This window comes from Dasypus novemcinctus, chromosome 8 (assembly GCF_030445035.2).
Source record: "Dasypus novemcinctus isolate mDasNov1 chromosome 8, mDasNov1.1.hap2, whole genome shotgun sequence".
Lineage (NCBI taxonomy): Eukaryota > Metazoa > Chordata > Mammalia > Cingulata > Dasypodidae > Dasypus > Dasypus novemcinctus.
Genome location: NC_080680.1, coordinates 99,128,178 through 99,155,146, shown reverse-complemented (window position 1 = coordinate 99,155,146; position 26,969 = coordinate 99,128,178). Strand labels below are relative to the sequence as shown.

The window sequence follows — 26,969 nt, the reverse complement described above, 5'->3', positions numbered from 1 at the left end:
AAGTGGTGGCTTCCTTTCCAGATCAACATATAAAAACCTGCTTAATTCAAATTGTTGGTATTTACATACCTGAGCACCAAGTAATTTATGCCCTAAGCCTTTGACTTCTGGATGTTGTGAGGGTAGAGAAGTCAGGAGGTAATACTGACATTTATTAAGTTGCTATTATGGGTTTATAAGCTAAGTGCATAGCATTTCTGTATTTATATATGCATTCCTTAATTATATTAATCCTAAATAATTCTATGGCATTCATAAATCTCAGCTTTACCATTTACTAGCTGATTGATTATTGGGCAAATTAAGCTTTCACATCTGAAAATTAATAATAACCCCCATTTCACAAGATTGTGAAGATTAACTAAAATTGCATATTTAAATACCTTCTAAATAATAGGAGCTCCATCTATGGTAAAATATTAATACTCTTTCAATAGCCCCAATTTGTAGATGAGCTAACTATGCTTCAACAATGTAAACTGACAATTCCCAAGGTCATACCACCAAATGACAGTCAGAATTAGAGCTAGGTCTTCTGCCTCCTGACACAGTATCTTCTCTCTCTCCTATATTTAGATTACCCCCATGTATTAAATGAAAACAAATCGAAAGGATTTAGTGTGCTCATCTTAGTAGCCTTGGAATACTCAGAAAATTTTTTTGTTTTAGTAGACTTGAACACTCTGGTATTTTCTGCCATTTAAATATATACTCTGATGATTGGGATTTAAAAAATAATTAATTGTCAAAGAAATAGACATTGCTTCTGATCTGTTTCAATACAATTCTTCCAAGACTTCGGAATGAAGCTTCCTAGCTATGTCTAGCACTATTTGCAAATACCTCTAATCCACCCAGTTTCCTTGCAAAGCATTTTTTTAATGGCTTTACTGAGACCTTGCAAAGTTTTTTCAATCTTCATTAAATTGTGAAACATAACATTTTAAATGAATGTATTATTCATATAAAAGTAGATAAGTTTAAAGATGATACAGTCTAAAGAATAAAATCAAAACTCATACTCAACTTCAGCCCATTTGAAGCCCTGCTCTTGTATCAGAAGCAACTAAGTTTTATGTTCATTATTCTTTAGCTTTTCATTAAGAGTTTTACCATCTTTGTATGCATTCCTAAATAATATATCATATAGTTTTGTCTGCTTTTAAACTTTATATACACAAAAATCATTATGTGTTCTTTGTCTTGCCTTTTTTGTTCAATGTAGTAGTGTTTTCTGAGATTCATCAATGTAAATATGCATAGCTGTAGTTCATTCATTTTTTTACTGCTGTATTATATTTCATCACATGAACATAACACTTCATTTAGTCATTCTTCTAGATATCTTGGTGGTTTTCATTTTTTGCCTAATATGAATAAAGCTTCTATGAACCTTCTTGTATGTATCTTCAAGGATACATGCAAGATTTTCTCAAAGACATATATACCGGGAAACAGATGTGGTTCAAGTGATTGGGCTCCCATCTACCATTTAGGAGGTCCAGGGTTCGATTCTGATGAAAGGCAAGCTGGCCCGAATGGAGAGCTGGCCCACATGGAGTGCTGCCCCATGCAGAAAGTTTGCCCACACAGGAATGCTGGCCCACACAGAGTGCTGGCCTGCACAGAGAACTGGTGCAGCAAGATGATGCAATAAAAAGAGACACAGAGGACTGGGCTATGATGTGGACCATTGACTATGGGGTGCAGTGATGTTCAGAGATGAACTTACCAGGTGCAATGGATGTATCACGATGATGGGAGAGAGTGTTGCTGTGGGGGGAGTGGGGGGCGGGGGCGGTGGGGTTGAATGGGACCTCATATATTTTTTTTAATGTAATTAAAAAATAATAATAATAATAAATAAATATTAAAAAAATAAATAAATAAATAAATAAAAGAAAAAAAAAAGAGACACAGAGGAGTGACAATAAGAGATGCAGCAGACCAGGGAGCTGAGGTGGCACAAGAGATTGAGCACCTCTCTCCAACTCTGGAAGGTCCCAGGATTGGTTCCCAGTGCTGCCTAAAGAGAAGACAAGCAGACTTAGAACACACAGAGAGCAGACAGCGCATGCAAAACAAAGGGGGGTGGGGGTGGGGAGTAGATAAATAAACCTTAAAAAAAAATAAAAGATATATATACCAAGTAACAGAAAGGAGGGGCTGCAGCTGGTGGACAACGTCAGGGCCACAACTAGACCCAAGGATTTAATAACTATTATGATCAAGGACATGGAAATTACAGTAGTGTCTATGGTTGTGATCAAAACTATCCTCACTATGACAGATATGATTATACTGGATATAACTATGGGAACTAAGGATATGGACAGGGATATGCAGACTACAGTGGCCAACAGAACACATGGCAAGGGAGCTTGAGGGAGTGGCAATCACAAAACAATTACCAGCCACACTAAAGGAGGAACTGCAGAAAAGAGGAGGAAATTACAAAGTAACCCATTTTGCAGGATGATATTAAAGACTGGTCTTCCACTGATGAAAGATGATTTTTTGTAAAAGACTCTGGTGTATAAGACATAACTGTATTCAACTGTATATAGCTGTCAATTACTTTTGTTTTTACTTTGTCCTCTGCTATCTGCATTATGCCTTGGTGTGGATTTGTGTTTATACAAATTGTATTCGTATGATTTCATGTTAAACCTCAAATAAATGCTTCTTTATGTGAAAAAAAAAAAAAAAAAGATTGTGTAATCTGGTTCCAAAACCTAATGATGCTTTCTTCACTAATTCATGATAACTTTTAAGTACAATATTTATTTTCATTTTAGTCTATTTAACCTTTTCCAGGCACCTGATCTTGACAGTTGATGTCACATTCAGATAAACCTCTTATAATCATGGAAATACGATATTCATTGTAAGTGAATAAAATGAGACATTTAATGACTGGTTCATGATGACTAGTCAGATTCCAACCAACCTTGGAAGACATTAATCCCTTGGGTTTGTCCTTTAATGTGTTAACTGCTCTCTGAAGATCAGACAGAAAAAAAATGTCTTAGCCCACAAAGAAAAATCTATTTTGCTTAACTCCTGTATTCTTCTATGACCCTGCTGAAAGGGCCTCTTTAGCTTATATAATCTTCATATAAACAAAAACAGAGGCCAAAATGCCTAAGACAAACCTACTCTAGTAATTCTCATTTTCTTCTGCATATAAGTAGACATTAGATATTTTGGGCAACATACTGTCCCCTAGATAGATGGTTCTCAGACATCAGTACACATCAGAATCCATCTGGAGGACTTGGTTTTTTGTTTGTTTGTTTGTTTTAAAGATTTATTTATCCATTTATTTAGGAGGACTTGTTTTAACACTGATTGTGGGTCCTATCCCCAGAGTTTCTGATTCAATAGGTCTGGGGGTTGGGCCTGAGAATTTGCATCTCTAACCAGTTCCCAGGTTATGCACCACTGTTGGTCTGAAAACCATTGCACTAGATTTAGTAGAAAAGTATCACAATACTTATTTTATTCTTTGCTTTTTATACCCCTAGCCCTGACTGGTAAAGCTGTTTAATTCCCACCTCTGGGTTTAGTACTCAACCCTTAATCAGTCCTGACCTAAGAAGAAGGTACTTGCATTAGCCAGGGTAGCCAAGTTGACACATGAAATTAACTAACACAGTAATTAAAGGAATCAACTTCAATGGACTGTACTCAAGTCCTAATTGTTACTGATTCCTTTGACCTTAGTCCCCTATATTCACAATGACTGAATTACAACTATTGTCCCCAGTTTTTTGACGTCTGCTTCCTGGTCCCAGTTGCCCTGCCTCCCCACTTCCCACCCCAATGAGTAGGTCCATGACACTTGTTTTCAGATCTCCCAGATGTCAAATGCCTGACACTTAAAACTCAGTCAGAAACTCTGAGTTCTCAAACCATGAACTCAACTTTGATATTGATAATATCCTAATCCCTAGCTTCTCCTCTCGAATGATTCTTTATGTATCCTCTCATAGCTTTCTTTGAACAATCTTTGCAACATTTATTTTCATTGTAGTTCTGATCTGATTTCTAGATGTATGTCTCCATAGGCCAGTTCTTAGGTTGATGACTCACACTTACCCACACCCAGCCCTGCACTTACATTGAGACATTCATAGTGTCATATTTAATCTTGCCCATTTTATTTCAGGGTACAGTGGGAGAAGCCTTGGAGTCAGATAGACAAGGGTGCAAATCTGTAGCCTCTAAGAGGACGATGTTCTGAGAAGTCAGAGAGGTTACTTGTACAAAATATCAAGCACAGAGGCTTAACAGTGTTCATTAAATAATTTCTTTCTGTTCCCCCTGCAGTCTCTGCTGGATTATGCAGTTTTGGTTTTTTTTTAAGATTTTTAAAAAAATTTCTCTCCCCTTCCTGCCTCCCCGCTCCCTCCCCCCCACCCCCAGCTGTCTGTTCTCTGTGTCCATTCACTGTGTGTTCTACTGTGTCCACTTGCATTCTTGTTAGCGGCACTGGGAATCTGTGTCTTTTTTGTTGTTGTTGCATCATCTTGTCAGTTCTCTGTGTTTGCGGTGCCACTCCTGGGCAAGCTGCACTTTTTTTTGCATGGAGCAGCTCTCCTTACAGGGCAAACTCCTTGTGCATGGCGGTCCCCTATGCAGGGGACTCCCCTGCGTTGGGCAGGGCCCTCCTTGCATGCATCAGCACTGCGTGTGGGCCAGCTTCACCACATGGGTCAGAAGGCCCAGGGTTTGAACTCTGGACCACCCATGTGGTAGACGGATGCTCTATCCCCTGAGCCAAATCCACTTCCCTATGCAATTTCTTTAGGTGAACACTTTAGTCAAGAAAACTACTATATTTCCCTGCGAAAACTTTTCCTTTAAATATCTATAATATTTGTTTTATTGGACAATCTATTCAACTTCAAAATCTTTGTAAAAATTAAATTAAGACCAGCAAAAGTAAAACTTAATGAAAAGTGCATAATGTATGTGTTTGGAATTGGCAGAAGAGAATTAAGGGATTTTGTTACAATATAAGCCATATTTTCATGGCTGATTTGGCAATGTGAAAAGCATGCCTATGTCCTTCCTGTACAGTATCTAGTATAAAAGTTCTTAAACTTGATAGTGTCTCAGATCTTTTTGAGAATCTTTTAAATGTTATGGACCTTCTCTACAGAAAAATGCACATATTCACCATTACATTTCATGTGCCCTCCCACCTTAGGTTATAAACTCTTGATCTTGAGCATAAGGACATATACCAACCACAGCAGTAAATGCCTTGGGAGTAAAATGTAATACAAAGAACATGGGATATGGAATCAGAAGACCTTGAATAGACTCTTCTCATTTTGGTATTTAAAAGCTATACCAAACCTGGGCTTATCATGTAACTTTTTTCAACCATTACTTCTCATATGTAATTTGGTGGGTAAGCACCCTCACCTACCTCTCAACGTTACTGGTAGGCTCAAATGAGAAAACGTACAGGAGAAAAGAGTACTATTAATTGAAAATAACATTACAGATATTACTTATTAATATTCCCTGGAAATCTGCTGTATTTGCAAGCACAGGAGCACCTGAAAAACCCAAATTATTGAAACATATGGACTATCTCATACCAAAGAATTCATTTAATCTATATAGAACCCTAATAATAGAACTTATAATTTTAACTAGTCCTATATACTTTAATGTTTGAATATCAAAATAATCATAACCAAAGTACTCATGTCCCTTTTTATAGGAAACCTAGAGAACCTTCAAGTCCAAATTTCCCTCTGGAATTCACAAATTTATATACTTTGAGCAGAATTCAAACCCAGGAGAGAAAAAAATCTGAACAGTCCCTTATTTCTCTCCACCCTCCAGGCAACATATTTCTTGCTATGAAAAAAACCAGCTGAGATGGAAAAAGTCATGCTGATTTAATTTTCTTTCAAGGGACTCGGGGGAAGACAAAGCCTTCTCTGTGGGAATAAGAGTACTTCTATTTCAGCCTACATCTACCACATAAGTATTAGAAGCTCTTCTTTTTAAAATTCAGAGCAAAAGGATACTAAAAACAGATTATTAAAAACATTAAAAAGGATTATAAATTTAATTGTATATTTTAAGCACAATGCCACACTTCTAAAGTGGCAGATCCTCATGCTAGCAAAGTAAGTTTATCTCCTTTTCCTATTCCTCTTCTGGACTCAAGGCTGAGAAATATCATGAGTACCAACTCTGCACTCATAATAAGACAATAATACTATCCATATCCCTTTGACTGACTGCTCTAATGATAATTCTCTTAACTTTTTATTTTGGAATAATTATTAAAGAATGGTTGGAAAGATAATACAGAGAGTTCCTAAATATCATTCACCCAAATTCCCCTAATGTTAACTTATTCTATAACCACAGTACATTTATCAAAACTGAGCAATTAATATTGCTAAAATTCTATAACTAAACTACAGACTTTATTCAGATTTCCCTAATTTTTCCATTAATGCCCTTTTTCTGGTCCAGGATCTAATCCAGGATATCACTTTGTATTTAGTTGTCATGTCTCCATGGGTTCCTCCAATTGAAACATTTTTCTGTCTTTCCTTGTCTATCATGACCTTGAAGTTTTTGAGAGTATTTATCAAGTATTTTGTAAAATGCCTGTCAATTTAAGTTTGCCTGACATTTTTTCTTGATTTGAATGAGGTTATGAATTGTGGAAAAGAATATCATAGAAGTAACATGCCCTTCTCGTCACATATTAGGGAGTACATAATATCTACATGACTTATTACTGATGATTTTATCATGACCACTCAAATGATAACTTAATGCTAAGAATCTGTCTTATGATAGCTAAATTTAAAAGATGGTTATCAGGTTTCACAATATTTAGAAAATAAGCAGAGGTTCAGTCACTCAACAAACACTAGGACCTGCTAAAGGCAGTATAGCCAGTCAGGTGTTGTTTTGAACATGTTTCTGTCACTTACTAATTGTCAGTTTGGGGGCAAATTACTTTGGTCTTGGTTTCTTCATCTGTAAAACAGGAATTATACCACTTCAGTTGTTATTTTATCCCTACATGATAGTATATATAAAGCACTTAGTCTGGTATAGTGTAAACATTCAGTAAGTGTTAACTTAAGCTGTTCATTTTGGGGTTGTTGGTAGTAGTAATAATGCTAGTAGCATTATTTATATATTAAGGAATTAATATATATTTATATATTAAGAAAGTCAAACTACAGACAGAAAACACTATGTCTTAAAAAGGATTTTAAACGTTTTAAGTATAGTACATGCCCTTCAGTGAATTAGCCAGAAATCAAATTTGAGTTCTTCTTTAGCAAGAGAAGTTTGATCTGCTTTGAGCAGTGGCAGAAAATAACCTTGCAGCAGATCCCCCCATACACACACACTTACTGTGTGAAAAATCATTTCAGTTAAGTTGTCCTTAGTTATGTTAAATATTCGGTGAACAAGTCCCACTGTCCTGAAACAAGAGTATAGTAAGATCTTTTATATTCTGAGTGGCTAAAGTAAGGTGCCTCATCCCTGGGAAGTGAGGGGGACCTGGTATTTGTTAGTTGAAAGATTCTAGAAAATGTCCTCAAACAGTACTCTTGGGGCTGGCTTTCACACTGGGATATGATTGTACATATTTACTGAAGGAATTGATTATTAAGATGTTTAACTTTGGAGTACAAATTTAGAGGTCCTTGACAGAACTTGCTAAGGAAGTGGTTCGTACTTCTATAAAACATCATTCCTGCTTTGAAAGGATCTGAGCCAGTAAAAGCATCATCACAGTAGTGGGCAAACATCACCTGTCACGTTGTTCAGGGACCAGGCTTCAACCCAGCAATTCCATGGATCAGTGAGAAACATTAATGAACTGATCAGAGTCATCCTTCCCTTTATATCCAGCATCAGAGGAGGACTGACCCTAGAGTTATGGGACAATTAGTAATTAATTGTTGGAGAAAAGATCGCCTCAAAAGGAGAGTATTATACTTAATGTTATTGAAGCATATGATGGTCAGAGCAATTAGCTGGAAAAATAAAAGAGGTATGACTATATTTGAAACCCACTTATGGAAAAGTTTATTTGTTACATAAGCTTTCAACTCCTATTATGTTTGCTACCCCCAAAGGCCTCCCTATAAAAATTAACAGATTTTAAAACTCTTAAAAGGTAAAGAGCCTTGAGTTTATCATTAGCAACACAAAAAGAGGACTCTGTTTGACACTCAACAGCAAGGCTTACGGGTGAATAAAAATCCCACAAGATACAATGGGTGGTGGCAACTACTGGGCATAGGAGCCGCTTTCAACAATGGTAGACTGGTAAACATAGGGAGAGGGTAAGGACCTGAGAAGGAAGCCTGGGACTTAGCATATCCTTAAAGTCAGTTTAGAAATACAAACTACTTTTAGATTTGCGTGCATTAAGGCAAAATTCATAAACTTTCTAGAGAATAATGCACAGAAATATGGCCATCATAAGGCATCACCATTCTCTTATGCCATCAAGAATACCTTGTTGAATCGAACCATATCCTACCCACTCTTTTTTTTCTAAATTATTTTCTCCATTCTCACTATTTTTATCCTAATTTTGGTCCACCCCTTTTTCACTTTGCCTGTAATCTCCCCTACTTATGTTTATCCTAGGCACTACTGCTAGAATATAGTGCTGATCTTTCTCCCACATAAAAATTGCTTAATGAATAAAATCCAAATAATTTACCTGACCATTAAGGCCCTCTGTGACCTGACCCCAGCATGTCTTGTCAGATTCACCTCCTTTTGCCCCCACTCTTCTTCCATTTTACATTCTGGGATGTTAATCTTGTTTGTTGTTCTATAATGCCCTTTCCCTCCTTTCCCATTTCTAGATAACTAAATCCTTTCCTTTCTTCAAAACCAGGCTGAAAAGCTACCTCCTCAATTAAATCTTCTCTGATCTTTCCAGCTATATGTAATATTTCCCAGCTTCTTAATCGTCTTAGCATTTTGTTTTTATATTTTATATGGGTCCATTTTTACCTTCTATCATAACTATTTACATACATTTCCTAATGCAGTTCCCTTTGAGACTCATTGTCTTATTTATTTATTTTTATCTCCCACAAGTTCTGTTAAGTACCTTGCACATAATTTGTTGGATAAATAAGTATTTTGACACTAAACACTGAATTTATATGAACTTTACTATTTGTACCATTAGCATATACACAACTACTGAGAGGGGTATTTCTCAGAAGAAGCAAAATAAATGTTTTCAATGTTATAAAAAAAAAACAACATTAAAATATTTAAAAATTCCAAACTGTTCTAAAAGTGGCCCAATAAAATGAAAGTAGATGATTTTGCAAAGTTTTATGGAAAGTAACAAGTTCGATCAACAGCAACTCACAGTTCTTTATCATGTTAATGTTCACAAAGGTCACAAATGGGGGGAGGGGTAGTGTGAGTCTTTCAATTCATTTGACCATAGCTGATATCTAGTTAATGATTAGAAGACCAGGAAGGCAAATTATCCTCTGTATTGATGGAAGCTATAAAACAGAAAAGCACTGAAACACACAGAGCTTTTCAGACTGTGTTAGATGAGTTATTTGCTCTTAAACCTCAATCCCCTGAGTGCCTCTTACTGAACAATCCCATTTGTTCATTTATTAACATTCAAAATTTAGTCTAATTTTGCCATGAACTTAATATGCGTTTAAAATATCATATAAGATAAACCATCTAGTACTGTACAAACATTTATTTAAACAAATAAACCATGATAGGATAAGAGCTTTTTACCAAGAATGGCTACGTTGGCGGCGGACTTGGCCCAGTGGTTAGGGCGTCCGCCTACCACATGGGAGGTCCGCGGTTCAAGCCCCGGGCCTCCTTGACCTGTGTGGAGCTGGCCCATGCGCAGTGCTGATGTGCGCTAGGAGTGCCCTGCAACACAGGGGTGTCCCCCACATTGGGGAGCCCTACATGCAAGGAGTGTACCCCATAAGGAGTGCGCCCCATAAGGAGAGCTGCCGAGCACAAAAGAAAGTGCAGCCTGCCCAGGAATGGCACAACGCACAAGGAGAGCTGACACAACAAGATGACGTGACAAAAAGAAACACAGATTCCCGTGCTGCTGACAACAACAGAAGCAGACAAAGAAGATGCAGCAAATAGACACAGAGAACAGACAACCGGGGTGGGGGGAAAGGGGAGAGAAATAAATAAATAAATAAAATCTTAAAAAAAAAAAAAAAAGAATGGCTACCTTTATAAATTACACTTCAAAGAAAAAAATATTGAAGTATTTTTTAAAAAGGTTATTTAAAATAGAAATTAGTAAATTGCAGGAATAATAATTGGGGAAGAGTATAAAGTTATTTTTCACTAAAATGAAAGCTATGAGACTTTGTTCTGTTTTCCTATAAACTAGCATATGAATTTGCTAGTTTAAAAGACTTCTTGAGTTTGGCACACAATGTATATGAAACTACAAGGTATGTCCACCTGAATGTCCCACAATCGCCTCGAGATCAACATATCTGTAACCTAACATCATCATTACCTCCCTACAGTTTGCTTATCGCCCAGTATTCTTTCATCTAGTTATTGGGATATCTCTTTACTCATATCTCTGGCTCTCTCTTACTCCAAACATACAATCAACCACCTAGTCCTATGGATTTTTATCTTCCAAATATTGCTTACGTTGGTTCCCTTCTTTTTCAATGCCAATGTTGCTGCACTACAACAGGCCTTTAACTTCTTTTGTTTGAATTATTACAATAGCCCTCTCACAGGTCTTCTTGCCTGAGCTTACTCTGTCAACCAGATTTCTGACAGTGATTTTTCTAAAAAGCAAATCTGATGCCACCCTTTACTCAATATTCTCTGAAGGATAAACTGATTTTCATGGCAAATATAAGGTCCTTCATGGTCTGCCCTTTTTTATTCTTCATTCATTCATTCTTTTCATTTATGAAGAATTTACTAGGAAGCAGATGTAGTTCAGTGGTTCAGTGCCTGTCTCCCATGTATGAGGTCCTGGGTTCAATTACTGGATTATTCAATCCAATAATTTTTTAAAATTATTTTTAAAAATTTGAAACATTAAAAAAAAAGAATTTACCAAATGTTGTTTATGTGCCAGGCCCTATTCTAGATGTTGGAGATATAACAATAGATAAATAGACATTTCCTGCTCTCTTTTAATGCTTCCTCTCCACCACGATGCCAAACTTTTCCTTCTAGAAATAAGAAATCATTTGCAATCCACTAAAAATGTCTTGGTCGTTCATAGAAAACATTTACTCATCCTTCAAATCTCAGTTCAAATGCAACCTTCTCAAGACTTGCCTAAATTTCTGTATCCACTTTGTGAATACTCGTATTTTTGTTTTTATGTTTATCTTTCCATTAGACAATTAAGTTAATTGAGAACAGGGATGTTTTCAATCTGCATATCCACGTTTGACAGTATAGTCAGCAAATACCATGTGTTTATTAAATGAAACACTGAGTAAATACAGTGACTAAGCTTTCCTTGTCAATTTTTTCTAGTGATCAAATAACTTTTTATCTTTCAGAATTATGGGCAAAGTAATAAATAGGAGTTTACACAAGCATTTGTTACCCAGAGTATTACACAAGAGACAATTTTCAGAGCCCTATTACATTAATGTGAACCTCAGGTATTTTGTCATCTTTCTGTTTGACATTTATTTCAGAATCAGTTTACGTCATAAGTAAAATCTTGTTGTCTGTCCTGGGGCATATTCCCATAATTAAATATGCAAAGTAGTAAATATTTCAAAATACACTGTACCCAACAACCACAGAGATGATGAAAAAGGATATTGCAGTACTACAGAACTTTCTGTCTTATTAAAACAGTCTAAAATGATGCACCTTGTACATTAACTTACTGTGAATACAATAAAAGTATCTCACATCAATTTATAATTGCCTATATATAAAGTCAGCCCTGACAATATTCCAAGGACTATGTTATGAGATTCAGGCTCTTACAAGGCATATTACTTTCTGAGATGAAATGCCATTCAATTTCTCCATTCATTTATTAAGTATATATCCAAATGTAAATAAAGAAAACTTAAGAAATGTGTTTCAAAAGCAAAAAGGAAAAGTTAACTCCTTCCCAATTAAACAGGCTGGAACCCCAGTGGTGATATGAGGGGGTGGCCATCTGTCAGTACATAAAGGACTTTGTGTTTGCACACAAAGACATTGCTCAACCCTCATCTGGCTCCTGAAGGCAAATTCTACCCTTACTGGGGGCAACTCCCACTGAAATATCTCCGCACAGAGTAAGAACAAGGAAATGGCCATTCCATGTAAGAGATAACCACAGGGTGGAATTGAATCCATTTTTCCACTGTTATTTATTTTTAAAAAAGAGAACAGGGAGGACAAAAAAGAATTTCAGTAGGTGTTAGGAGACCAGATTTCTCATCTCATTATATAATCTTAGGAAATTCACTTGAATTTTCATGTTTTTTTCCCTCCCAATAATGTTGTCTTTTCATCTCTTTGCCTCCTCAAATCATAACTTGTAAGGCACAGCTTAGTTCCTATCTCTTCTGAAAACCCTCTCCTTATTACTTCAGCTTATTCTTGTTCTTTTCCTACTCTACTTAGGAATTTAACATTTATTTATAAACTGTTCGTATTATCTTCTAGTAGTTTTTTTGTTTTGTTTTGTTTTCTGTTGTTGCTGGTTTTTTTTCCTTCTAGTAGTTTTGTGTTCTTCAGTCTTGTGTAGATTAAAATTTTCTTGATAACAGCAAAAAGCAATTCCGCTTTTATTCTAAAGTGCCTAACACAAAGACATGGCAATATAAAAGATATTATAATTGATAATTGTTCATTAAAGGGCTGATCCTCTGATGTTTTCAATTTCTATTAAGCTAAAAACTGGGATTAGTTCTTACCAAAAAGAGTTATTATTTTAAATAGCATGAGCTACATATAACCAGAGTCTTATTACTGGAGGAAAACAAGAAGACATTCCCTTAAAATAGTGTGTAGTCTTTTGCACAGTATTTGAGTTTCTTACAATAGTCACTCTTTTTGCCCAATATCTGAGGGTTTGAGAAAGGTTATATCATAGAAGATAGGAGTACAAACTCTATATCCAGATTGCAAATATTCCAATCTCAACTTTGTCTTTTTTTTTTTAATTCTGAAATAATTTCAAGCTTAGAGGACAGTTACAAAATTAATGCAAACCCCATACAGAGGACTCCAACATACCTCTATCCCCTCATACCCAGGTTCATCAATTTTAACATTTTGCTACATTTGCTGTATCATTCTATATATCTATCCATATATCTTTCTATTTATCTACCCATTTTTTTAAGTTTTATTTTGAAATACTTTAGAGTTTTCAGGATAGTTACAAAAATAATATAAACTCCATACCAAGAACTCCAACATACCCAAGCCCTGCCTCAGATATCCAGATCTATCAATTTTAACATTTTGTCACATTTGCTGTATCATTCTATCTATCCACCAACTTACCAATACATCTATCTATCTATTCATCTGTCTATTTATCAATACATTTTCTGAACACTTGACGGTAGATTGAATACATCGTACTCCTCAAACACTTATTACTGCCATGTCATTTCCTAAGTACAAGGATATCCACTTATGTAACCACCTTAAGTGCAGTTATCAAGTTCAAGAAATTTAACATTGATATAAACCTTACAGTCTACATTCCAAATTGTTCATATGTCCCAATAATGTACCTGTGAGGCTTTTCTCCTCCACTGTTAGATTCCATCCAGGATCATGTATTGTATTTAATTGTCATTGTCTCTTTAGTTCTTTTTTTTTTTTAATTGTGGGATTATACACATACACATACACATACACACACACTAAACTTTCCCATCTCAACCACTCCCAAGCACACCACTCAGTGGGATTAATCACATTCACAACATTGCGGTATCTTCATCACCTTCCATTACTAAAATTTTCTCATCTCCCTATAGTCATTATGTATTAAATCCCCATTCCTCCTGCCTCCTGCCCCTGATAACCTGAGTTCTAATTTCTGTCTCTATGAGCTTGCATATTCTCTGATATTTTCTTTGTAGTTACTACAGGGCTTAAATCTATAGCAATTTCATTTGCCTTGGTACCAACTTAATTTTAGTGGTATATACAAACTATGTTCCTATACCCCTCTGTTCCAAATTACACACATTACATATTTATACATTATGAGTCCAAACCACTAATTTATCATTATATTTTCATCTTTTTGATATTGTAGGAAGTAAAAAGTGGAGTTACAAACTAAAAATACAGTAATTCTGGTATTTACATTTACCCATGTCATTTCCCTCACTGGTGATCTTCATTTCTTCAAGCAGCTCCAAGCTATTGTCTACTTCGTTTCCTTTCAATCTGCAGAACTCTCTTCGGCATCTCTTATAAAGCTGGTCTAGCAATGGTGACGAAGTCCTTCAGCTTTTGTCCCTTCTGGGACTGCTACAATGTGTATACTGGTATGCTGATAGTATCCCACAGATTTCTCAGGCTCTGTTCACTTTTCTTCATTCTTTTTTTCTTTCTCCTTCTCAGACTGCATGATTTCAATTGTCTTATCTTCAAGTTCTCTGATTCTTTTGTAGGCCAGATCCAATCTGCTATTGAACCACCTGAGCAATTTTTCATTCCTGTTACTGTTTGGTTCCTTTTCCTATTTGGTTCCTTTTCCTAATTTCCATCTCTTTGCTGATATTCTTTTTGTGTTAATCTATCATTTTGCTGATTTCCTTTAATTCTTTGACCATGTTTTTCTTTAGCTCTTTAAGCATATTTAGGACCATTTTTAAAAGTCTTTGTCCAGTATATCTCAGATCTAGTACTCCTCACTGATGGTTTCTAATGTTTTAATCTTTGCCTTGCCTGGGCCATCACTTCCTGTTTCTTTGTATGTTTTAAAATCATTTGTTGAAACCTGGACATTTGATATTTTAATGTGTTATCACTGGAATTTAGATTCTGAGGTATCTGTTCCATACGTTTGTATCCAGCTAGTGTTATGATAGAGCTTTCCCTGAATGCCAGGAGCTAACAAACAAACAAAGAAGAAGGAAAAAAAGAAAACACCTTTCCCAGTCTTTGCAGATTGACCTGTGTGAGCGAGAGCTCTCCTTCAGGGTTTATAGAAATTAGCTCTAAGTCAAAGTACAGAGGCCTCCCTGATCCTTTCTGTGCATGCCTCTTGTCTTGGGCATGGGCATGTGTTCCTAGGAATTCCCCCATTTACATGGATGTGAACATTCTCTCTTCCCTAGCTCTTCAGGGTCTTGGGTACTGCACTATATATTCTACAGCCAGCAATCCCTTGCTCCAGTCACTTAACTGTTCTCTCATAGCATTCTGTAGGAGAGTTTTGTATATGCAGGTCAAGTTCTGGGATGGTGAATACCTCAGGCCACCATCAGTAAGATTTGGCCAGATATACATGCTCCCAGTATATGCATGAGGGTTACTCTGTTCTCTTGGTATTGGCATTAGGGACCATGGCCAGCTGGCTTCACACTGAACCAGAGAGGGATGGGGAGGAGCTAGCCCAGGTGCCACAAGATCCTACTGCTTTAAAGTGACCTTTTCTTGATTTAGTGCTCACTCTGTTATTGCAAGCCTTTAACTGTTTTCTGGACTTTTAAGAAAGATGTTTCTGCCAGTTCCTGCTGGTTGTTCAAAGCTTCTGTAGGGGGATGGAGTCCTGAGGTGTCTCCAGTCCCGATTCTTTTACTCATTAGCTGTTACCTAATAAATGAGGCAAGTTACCTAACTTGTAATTTTTTCATGTGCAAATGAGAATAATAATAATGCCTACATCATATGGTTGCTGTAAGGATTAAATGATACATGCAAAAGGCCTAGGATAATGTCTAGAATGCAATGTGTTCAATTAATGTTAGCTATTATTATTATTCTAAAACATGGAATATTCAATTTTAAAGGTTAATTGATTTCTAATGAAAATAGAGAAAAATAAGTTAAACTTTTCCTTCCTGGTATAACAAACTATTTCTTCTTCAGTCTATCAACTAAAACAAATACCCCAATCCCTACTTATACCCAAGTCCGGCTGATTAAAAACCTCTTCTTTAGTGAGTCACCAATTACATTATTTACTTTAAAAAAACAAAACAAAACAGATTCAAATCCTAGAGTGTTATTGAGTCTAATCTATGTGCCAGCCACAATGTAAACAGAAACACGCACACACTCACAGATATACATATATATACATGCACATATAATTTAATTCTCACAAAAATCTCTCATGTTAGACATATCAATCCTATTTTCTAAATGAAAACACTTAGGTTCAGAGAGATCAAATATCAAATTAAGGTCACATAATTAGTAATTCTAAACCAAGAATGGAACCCAGGTCTACTAACTTCAGATTCTACTCTTTTTCTACTACACATCACACTATTTGCCCACAATTTCCTTTTTCCCTAAATCCATCCACACACAATTTATAGCAGAGCAAAATGTAGAGTGTTTCCTCATAGTTCATCTATATATTCTTGCCAAACCACACAGTACTGTAACTTCCCATTTCTATTCCTCTAGTCTCATGTCAATTTAACTTCCTTTCTGGTAGTAAGAAATACAGTGCTTAGAGCTATGTGGCTTTAGAATTCCCAGGCCTTCCTTCTAATGACTTCCTCTAAGTACAGGCTTTTAAATATCTTTGGTGATATAGTGCTTACTCTGACAAATTGCCTGGCATCCTGAAACTTTTTTGATTTTTAAAAAATTTTAAACATTACACTGTAGTAATCTACAGAAAAGAGTTATAGATTTAACTTGAAAACTTAATAAAATAGCCATCCTTGAGGCCAAAGACAATTAAGAAATAGGGGAAACTAAAAGAATTAAAAATTGGAAGGAGAGTGGAGGAGCACTTATTAGAAGAGAGGTCAAAGAACATAAAGGTCAAAGTATTCTTTTGACCTTCTATGGACATTGAAACCACCCAGAATTACGATCAGTGGTATGTCAGAGAGACACCAGGGAGTCATATGTGAAAAATAAGGAGCAGTGCCCAAGAGGGGGAACAGTAATAAAGAGGTGTAACAGCATAGTCCGCTGCTGTGAGCAAGTCAGAGGGCTTTTTTAGGAATGTAATAAGGAGAACAATTTAGAAGTGGCAATGAGGAGCAAGGAAAATATGTATTCCAACTCCAGGCTCATAGATAAGAGTGTAGGAAAGAAAACAGTCATTACTTGTAAGGGCTGCAGAAGAAGCGAGGTCCTTCCATATTTCAGTTAGAAGAAGATGGTAAAGGATTTGAGAAATCAATGCACTTTGACACTTTGTGGGTAATATAAAATCATGTGTTATCTTATTTTAAAAACCTACTAAGGATAACAGAATACACATAAAGAATAGTCTTTGTGGACCATGTAATAATGATACAGATATCTTCCATCTCCTGCTAAATAACAATAATCTATTACTGAAAATAAAATAGTTTATATATGCCAACAAGGAACCTATTTTCCAATATTTTAAGTAACTTACAATTCATTACAAGACAACCCAAACCACTAACCAGTTTCCTAAAGAGTAACTAAAGCATCTATAAATAAGTAACAAACTCCAATGTTAGGACATAAAATGTTTAAAACATCAATTCCTGATCAAAACCAATTACTATGGTTGTTAGCTGCTTTACAGGCACATCATTTTTATTGACATTTGGTGCATTTTTGAACTCTCTACAAATGATTATGACATTCTATCAATTACATTTGGAATGTAACACAAGACTTCCCATGTATTTTTTGTTAAAAATATATGTGATTTTATTAAGTTTATTGGAATTAAATACAAATTTCTCTTAGAAAATCAGTCAAACCACACTGAGAAATAAGCGTATTCTAGGATATTTGGGTGTTACATACCAAGAGTCTTTCTACTAGGAGAAACATTAATTGAGGCATCATTCTGTAGATTTTGCTTGCATATTACAATAGTGCAACTGGATTGAATTAGAATTTTACTGTCTAAACTTAGGCAAGTAAACTAGGTTCCCTAAATATCAGAATTCTCACAGTCAATGTAAGAAAATAATAGTGCTTTCCTCGAAAGAGTTTTGGTAAAGATTAAATGAGGGCGTAGATGTGGGTCAAGTGGTTGAGCACCTCCCTCCCACATGGGAAGTCCTGGGTTCAGTTCCCAGTGTCTCCTGAAAAAAAAAACAAAAACAAACAACAAGCAAAACGAACAAAAAACCGACTCAGGGAAGCTGATGTGGCTCAGTGATTGAATGCCAGCTTCCCATATATGAGGTCCCAGGTTCAATTCCTGGTTCCTAGTACCTCCAAAAAAAAAAAAAAAGATTAAATGTGCTAATGTAATTAAGCAATATATGCCCTGGCATATAGTAAATGTTCAATAAATGATTTCTGTTATTATTTTTATTAACTGTCTAGCAATTACAACAACTTTAAAAGTTTACATATCCATTATCTTGCTGATCCTTAAAACAAAACAATTTTATACAGGAGAGAGATAGGACAGAGATTATTATTTCCACTTAGCAAATGAAAAGTAAAATGCTTAAAAGAAGTAAAGTGACTTGCCCAAAGTTGCATGATTACTTAGCAATACCCATCAAGATCAGAACCCTAACCAGGGGTTGGCAAATTTTTTCTTAAAGGGACAGACAGTAAGTATTTTAGGCATAGAGACCATATGGTCTCTATTGCAACTAGTCAACTATGCCACTGTAGCACAAGAGTAGCCACAGATAACATATAAACAAGTAGGTATGGCTATGTGCCAATAAAACTTTATTTATAAAAATGGGCAGTGGACTGAATTTGGTTCATGGGCCCTATTTTGCAGACCTGTACCCTAGACCTTTAGATTCCTAGTTAAGTGTACATTCCACTACTTTTTGTTACTACTTATTTCAACATAGTGCTTTAGCATACGTTACGTAACGGCATTAACTGTCAGGGAAAGATAAATCAGAGATAGTTTGTAAAAGAACTCTGAAAACACTGAGGTATTACATAAAGGTTAGTATTATTGTTTTTCTTTCTTCTCCAGCTTATAAAACTTTCTCATTATATTTATCTTATTTCTTTTTTCTATAATAAGACAGTTGGCCTGCCAATAAACACTTTTCTAAGTGTACCCTAAGATAAATATGTTTGTGGAGTCTTATTCTAAAGGAAGAGGTGGTATCATTAGATACCAGAATGAACAAACATTTCCATAGCTGATCTTTTATAATGGTAAGGAATATGAATCTTTTGAATACAACTTATATGGACATATTTTTAGGGGAATGGAGGAAGCAATAGTGAACAACTACGATATTCTCAACCTCAAAGAACAGAATGATTAACAGTTTTCTCTTTATAGAAATCATGTGATGATAAGAACACTGGACTTAGAATTGGAAGACCAAATTTGGAATTATTTTCTTCTATTACTAACTTTGTGATTAGTAGCCTATATATAAGGAGTTCTTATGAGAATTAAGATTAACTTTTTAAATACCAAGCACATAAACATTATTATTGAATTTGAAATTACAAATTTTTAAATCAAGTTTGTTTCTATATATTTAAAGCTTTCTAGCTTTATATGATTTATAAAGCATCTAAAATATCTACTGCCAAAAATAGAGTATCAAGCACCTTTTCTGACGAGGAGCTAAAAGTACTTTAAAACTTTCCCTCACTTAAGCCAACAAAATTCCTTTGAAATAAAAGCAAACCAGAATTTTCTGAATTATGCATGGTAGGCATTTTATATACATTAACTCATTTAACCTTCACAACAACCTTGAGAAGAAACTGAGGCTGAGGGAAATGAAATGATTTGCTAAGGAGAAAAGCTCCTACATGGCAGCAGATCTTGGAGTCACACCCAGGTTAAATTGACTCTAAAGCTTGTTTCATTACATAACAGTTTCTTCAGTTTTGACTTGAAGTCCACAAAAAGCTAATTGCTTCATATAAGGTGAAAGAATAATTACTTTCAGTGTACTAGAAGGCAAATCCTCAGATTACAGAGCACTGCTCAGCTAGATTAAGTCACCTCCAAATAACATACTATTTTAAAGGTGATTTCCAGACAATTTCTGATTAATCTAATTTTGGTCCCCAAAAGGTACTGCTAAATTGAGTAATAGGAGTATATTTATACTAGTTAAAGAAACTGGGATATTACCAAGTTTAAACTTCAAGTGTCCAAAGAAACAGATCTGGAATGCTGAAGAGAGCAAAACTAAACAAAGAACAAGTTTCCTAAACGGTGAAAGCACATGGTAGGATTTGTAATTAGTAGTGCTAACATATGGGTGTGATAGTGGTTTGTTTTTTGTTGGTTTCTTTTTTTTGTTTTTGAGTAATGAAAATGCTCTGATATTGATTGAAGTGATGAATGCACAGCTTGGTGATTATACCAAATGCCATTGATTGTACATACACTTTAGATAAATTATATGGTTTATGAACAAAAAAATAAATAAAAGGTTGGGTTGGGGGGAAAACACACCAAATATAAGATATAGACTAAAGTTACAAGTAATATATTTTTTAATACCCCCCTTGTGGCTTTTTGTGTGTTGTCTGCTTTCTGTGTCCACCTGCTGTGCATTCTTCTATGTCTGTATTTATTTTTATTTACTTCCCCTCCTGCCCTTGAGGCTTGCTTGCTGTCTCCTCTGTGCCTGTCACTGTGATCTTCTGCGTTTTGGGGTTTTTTTTTGCTTGTCTCCCTTTTTGTTGCATCACCTTGCTGAGCCGGCTCTCCGCGGTGCTTGCGGGCCGGGCGGCTGTCTACATGTGTGGGTGAGCCTGTCTTCACAAGGAGGTCCTGGGATGCAAACCCAGGGCCTCCCATGTGGTAGTCGGGAGCCCAACTGTCTGAGTCACAGCCACTTCCCTACAAGTAATATTTTGATGATGATCTTTCATAATTTGTTACAAATATTTCACGAAAATGTGAGGTATTGGTGGTGGGGTGATGTATGGGAGCCCTGTGTGATGTTATGCACATTTGTTTTGTAAATTCACAACTTTTACTATACACTTGTTTATGTATGTTCATGTATGAATGACACACCTCAATAAACGGTTTTTAAAATGAAAAAAAAAAGAACAAGTTTCCTGAAACTCCAATGGTATGTTAATAAACATAACAAGAACATTTTCACAGAGTTGGTTCCTCAATAATTTTTTCATGAAATTTAGAGAAACCATCACAAAGAAACACTGGTGACCAAGGTGTTTTTAAAGCATTAAATCAGAAAATTAGAAGCTTTTTAATCCTAATGTATATTTATATATGATATATAACATACAAAGTGAGGGAATAAAAGTATATACAAGTTTATAAATCTATGTCCCCCTCTCCCCCTTATTTGAATCAGTCTAGTCTGTGAGAGCAGGGGCCTTTTTTCCTTCCTTGTTAAAATAAAATTGACTTTACCTCTACTCTTTGCTGCTTACCTGTTGCAGAGTAAGCTAAGGGCTCCATGTGGACTACAGTCACATGGGAGACAGAGCCCAGAGCCGGAAGTGAGATTCAGGTAAAAGCCCTCCTTACAGGTTTCACAGCGTAGACCCTGATAACCTGGCTGACATTCACACTGCCCTGTGGTTTGGTTGCAGCGATTCACATCCAGGCTTCCAGCCATAGAGCAGTTACATACATACTCTGCAAAGGAAAGAAGGAAAGAAACATTATAACTAAGCTTTAATGCCTTCTTAATAAAAAGAATACTCTTTCATTTTTCTTCATAGATTTTCATGACAACTTTTTAAGGATAGATAAAATTAATTCTAGTTCAATTCACTTTTTTTCCTATTTTCTTAAATTGGGAAATATATATAGAAAAATATATAAAACTGTACAGTTAGTAATTATAAGACTAGCATTCTCAATTTCCTTTCTAGTACTCTTTATCTCCTGTCCCTCTTACCCCACAATTCAGTGTGTGGGTCTATATATTATTAATTTTTCTGGATTAGAGCCCCCAAAGGCAGGGCTTGATTATTTTATGGCAGTGAGAGGCTCTGACCTATTAGAAATGACATGTTAAATAATAAATAATCCCATTGTATAGCAACAAAAGCATAAGGCTCAGATAGTTAACTGAGGTAACCTACACAAGATTGTGCTTTAGCTGGAATATAGGCTAATATGTTCTGTCCAACAAAAAAAATAAAAGAGAACTGAAACTTAAAGGATAGGAAATGACAAACAATAAAGCCCAGACAAGAAAGTTTGCAAGTTTATCCTAATCAGTGGGTAAAAGCCAATCATGATTTGGGTCTCTTTCCCAAATTAAGACTTTGATAATAACCATTTTCTTTGGATAATTTCAAACAGTTTTTTTGAATGAGAATATTTAGAAGACCTTAGTTTTAGTCTTTTAATTCAAAAACACATTTAAGGATCTGTTAGAATTTATTTTTGCTACTGTTTCTATTCATTTTATCAAGAGGCAAGTATTTTCAACATAGTGTAACATTTTATCAACATAGGACTTTGTAAGCATGGGCAAAAACATGTAGTTAAAACCAAATGCAAAAAAATATATAACCCTTTATATATTTTGAAATTTATGGTACAAATTATATTTCTGACTACATAAGGCACTATATAAAATGACATTATACAGATACAAGTTTAGCTTACAAAAACAGCCTTTAATGCTGTTTTTGATGATATAAAAAAAAGTTACTAGCTAACCGCAAACCCATAGTCTTATACAGAAAACATATAAAGGAATTTGCTTCTCTAGTTTAATCTCAAAATTCTTATGTCATCACAAATAGCTTATCCACATAAGTCAAAACAAAGAATTCCACAAATAAATTCCTTCTTGGCCAATGCTATACCTTCCACCCTTCTTCAGTTCTTAAATTTTGGTATCAGCCTATCTCCCTGCTCTCCACACCTTTTCTAATTTGTGTATATGACAAATGAATGAATATATGTCAGAGGGGGATTTGTTTATTTTATATATATTTCGAGCTTAGGTAGTAAACCCAAAGGAAAATTCAGATTTCTTCATCCTTGAGTTTGGGAAAAGAATCAGCTTCCCATAACAATCAGAATTCTTACTTTTACTAGGCTACATAAGAATGACATTTCTTTGACAGAGTTACATGTTTTCACATTATTTCTATTTTCTGGGTATGCATATGTGTGGTTTTTGTAAACAGCGAAACAGTGTTTAGTGGTCTGTAAACCTGCCAATGACAACCTCATGGCAAGACCTTCACTCCACCAAAAATGACCAGAATGCTTAGAATAATGTTTTCCTTCCATAATCTGGCAGGTTTTCAATATACATACAATTTCATCACTAGTTAAATTAACCAAAATGTAAAAAAAAAAAAAAAAAAAAAAGGGTGGGACACTAAAAAACCCTATAAGAAAGACAAAGAATTTTATTCCATTATTTCCTTACTAATATACTTCCATCTGAAAACTGAATCAGTGTCCCCAGTGAAAGATAAGACTATCTGTTTTCTTTTTCTTTCTTTTTAAGAACCCAATTAATCTAAAAACTCAATATTTGTTTAAGCAAAGTTCTAAAGGATAAACTTTCAGTACTAATCAAGTTCATTTGTTATTTAATATTTTATAGTCAATCCAATCTCTTCATTATCCCCTGAACATACTCTTTTTAGTCCTATCTCTGATCCTATGCTCACTCTTGCTCCTTGGAATGCTCTCTCTTCTGCACATATTCAAGTCTATCCCATATTTCAAGATCCAGGTGAAACTCACTCTTACATAACCTCTAACTCTATTGTCCCTTCTGTGAATCCATAACACATACTATCTATAACTCTCACATAACACTAATTTGAAGAGGTAGTAAATGTTAGCAGTTATGAGCATGGACTGTAGAGTCAGGGAAATAAGGTTTAAATCTTACTTCATGACCTTAAACAAGTTACTTAACTTCCTTGTGCCTTCATTTTCCCATCTGTAAACAGGGTATAGAATAGTGCTTATAACATTCCATTCGTAAACTGGAAGTAGTTTGAAGTACTGTAATAATTAATACAATAGTTGGAAGAAAAAGATACCAAGTAAAATATAGAACATTAATGCAATTCAGAGACCACGGTTTTGTTACACACTATGGACAAGATCTAAAAGCCTGAGTTTATTACCATGGCAGTTTTGGACAATGTACGGGAAACAGAATTAGTGTCCTGTTATGCAGAAATCCAAATTGTAGGTCATCTAGATAGAGAATAGGAGGGTAATATATGCATACCAACCTCCATACATTACCTATATGGAATGCCTGCAAATACAGTGTGTCCCAAGTTAAGTGACTGGTATTGTAAGGAAAGGGTTAAGTTTAATTTTCACATAAAGGTGAAGCCCAGTTGGCTCTGCTATTGGTAAAGGGAGGGAAAGGTGTTCTAGCGGCGTTGGCACCAAGAATTTGAAAAGTGGCACCAAAGTGAGCGCAGGGCCAATGGTGAGCAGTGGTGCCAAAGCAAGGGTGGGGCCAATGTTGAAAAGCGGCGCTGAATTTAAAAAAGCAGTGCCAGGAATGAAAGAGGCACTGAGCCCTCTGGAATGCAGGGAATGGGGAACAGGGACTCAGAGCAGAACCATTCAGAGCAGAACCATAAGTTAATTAGACCTCTCTGATGGGCTGTAACCCCTGAAGTACCCAATCAATGGGAACAGGAGAGGGACCTGCATATTAGGTTTAGTTTATAAATATCAGTTTCTTGCTGTTTGGCCCACCGGCCATTTTGTCCAGGTCGCATGCCTGTTCTTACAAGATTGTTAATAAAATTCTTTTTTCCTGCACAATCAGATGAGCTTTTGTTCTCTTAAAGGGGCAGCTTTCTTTCTAACTAGCAGTATGAGCAATGGCAATAAAGTTAAAGCACTGTGAGTATCCATTAAATTGTGTCAGGCTATCCTGTAAAAAGAGTAAAATCTTAGACCCTTCACATTCATGTGGAGCCAGGCATGGAAATAACACAAAAACAAACAAGGCAATCTCTTTACTAGGAGAGTTTGGCATTATAAAAAAGAATAAAGAGGCAGCGGACTTGGCCCAGTGGTTAGGGCGTCCGTCTACCACATGGGAGGTACATGGTTCAAACCCCGGGCCTCCCTGACCCATGTGGAGCTGGCCCATGCGCAGTGCTGATGCACGCAAGGAGTGCCCTGCCACGCAGGGGTGTCGCCCCGCGTAGGGGAGCCCCACACACAAGGAGTGTGCCTGTAAGGAGAGCTGCCCAGTGCGAAAGAAAGTACAGCCTGCCCAGGAATGGTGCTGCACACACAGAGAGGTGACACAACAAGATGATGCAACAAAAAGAAACACAGATTTCCGTGCCGCTGACAATAACAGAAGTGGACAAAGAAGACGAGGCAAATAGACACAGAGAACAGACAACAACCGGGGTGGGGGCAGGGGTGGGGAAGGGAGAGAAAGAAGAAAAGAAAAGAAAAGAAAAGAGAAAGAAAGAATAAAGAAAATTTCAATTGAGAGAAAGAATGGGAAGGACCTCTAGTCAAAAACAAGAGAGGGGCAACTCGTGCAAATCATACAAGCACATCCACACTCCCATCTTGAGTGTATATTTTGGTTTTACATTAAATTCTCTTGCTACTCTGTGACTAGTCCTTGAATTCTCTCTCACAACTGGGTCTAGAACCCTCCTGACCTAGGTTGAGGTCTTGCTTTAAGACCTCCCAGAGCCTCTCTGACATCAGATTTCTGGCAACCATGAAGGGATAGGAAACAAAAGTTATCAGCCTATGAGCCTTTTCTATGTGCCCCTGGCCTTTCCTACTTACTCCTTCACAGTCTGCCCTTTCAGCCACAGAGCATTATCTCAACCCACCCACCAGACCATGGCTCTCCTCCCCAGAGGGTGGCGGAGGAGTTGTTCCTCATACTGTGCAGATTCAAGGGCCATGCAGGTGATGGCTCATGCTGTCAATTGGGGTCTGACTGAGAAATTACCAAAGTCAAGACGTTCACTGGCCGCTTCCTATCCCACTGCCATTGCAAGAACCTCTCTTTGCCACTTTTCTTTTACTACTCACAACCTTACTTTTCTTGCAGTTTAGGTATGTCCTCTGGTTCTGTGACAGCAAGCTTCTTCCTCCACAAAGCAAGTCCTCACTGCACAATCCACCATTCAGGGGGATTTTGTTGTTTCTGTGGCAATCTGTAGTCCAGCAACAAACAGTTGAGCCCAAGACTCTCTCATTTAACCATGCCTTGTAGCCTGTTAATGCTAGGTAGCTGCTTTTTTCCCCGCCTTGTGCTCCTTTGTCATCATGATCCCCAACTTCACCATTTTCCCAGAAAGACCAGATGTGGGGTTGCTCATGGGATATGACCTCTATTCCTCCCAAGGTACATTCTCTCCAAACCCTTGTGTACCACCCTTAAAATCATACAGATACCTTCAGAAGCACCCTTCAGGGATACACTCTCTTCTTCATGTTAGAAACCCTTCTGACCTGTATCTATCTGGAATGGAGGAGACTGAATGACCATATTAGTGCCCACCTCAGACTTTCCTGTCCTCTCAAACTTCAGAAGCCTCAAGCAGTCATTGGGCCCCAGGTGTCCGGAAAACTGGGGGCCCCCTAGCCAGTAAAGACCTAGGATGCTAGGTCTCAAACTGGAACCCAGGAAGTGAATGGGGAGCCCTCATAGGGATCCCACACTCTTTTAGGAACCCTCTGAGAGGACCCACAATATCTCTCCTTCTTTATTTTCCTCTTTCACAGATCAATAAGGGCCTAGCAGAAGACCAGGACATGGGTAACTCCCCCTATATACCCACACACTCCCCGCTTGGGTGCCTCTTGAAACATTGGAGTGCTTTCCAGCTGGGCAGCCTAAAGTGGAATA

General features: G+C 36.5%; 1 protein-coding gene across 3 annotated transcripts in view; it reads right to left on the bottom strand.

Annotated features, from left to right (window-relative positions):
- The window catches only part of MEGF9 (multiple EGF like domains 9), a 141,218-nt gene that overhangs the window by 31,291 nt on the left and 82,958 nt on the right, over positions 1–26,969 (bottom strand). For all 3 annotated transcript variants that reach the window (XR_011649480.1, XM_058302475.2, XM_058302476.1), the window contains exon 2: positions 21,553–21,760. Coding sequence is in view for 2 of the 3 variants with exons in the window: in XM_058302475.2 (XP_058158458.1) it covers positions 21,553–21,760 (208 nt within the window). In the remaining variant the exon portion in view is untranslated. The remainder of the gene's footprint in view (positions 1–21,552; positions 21,761–26,969) is intronic.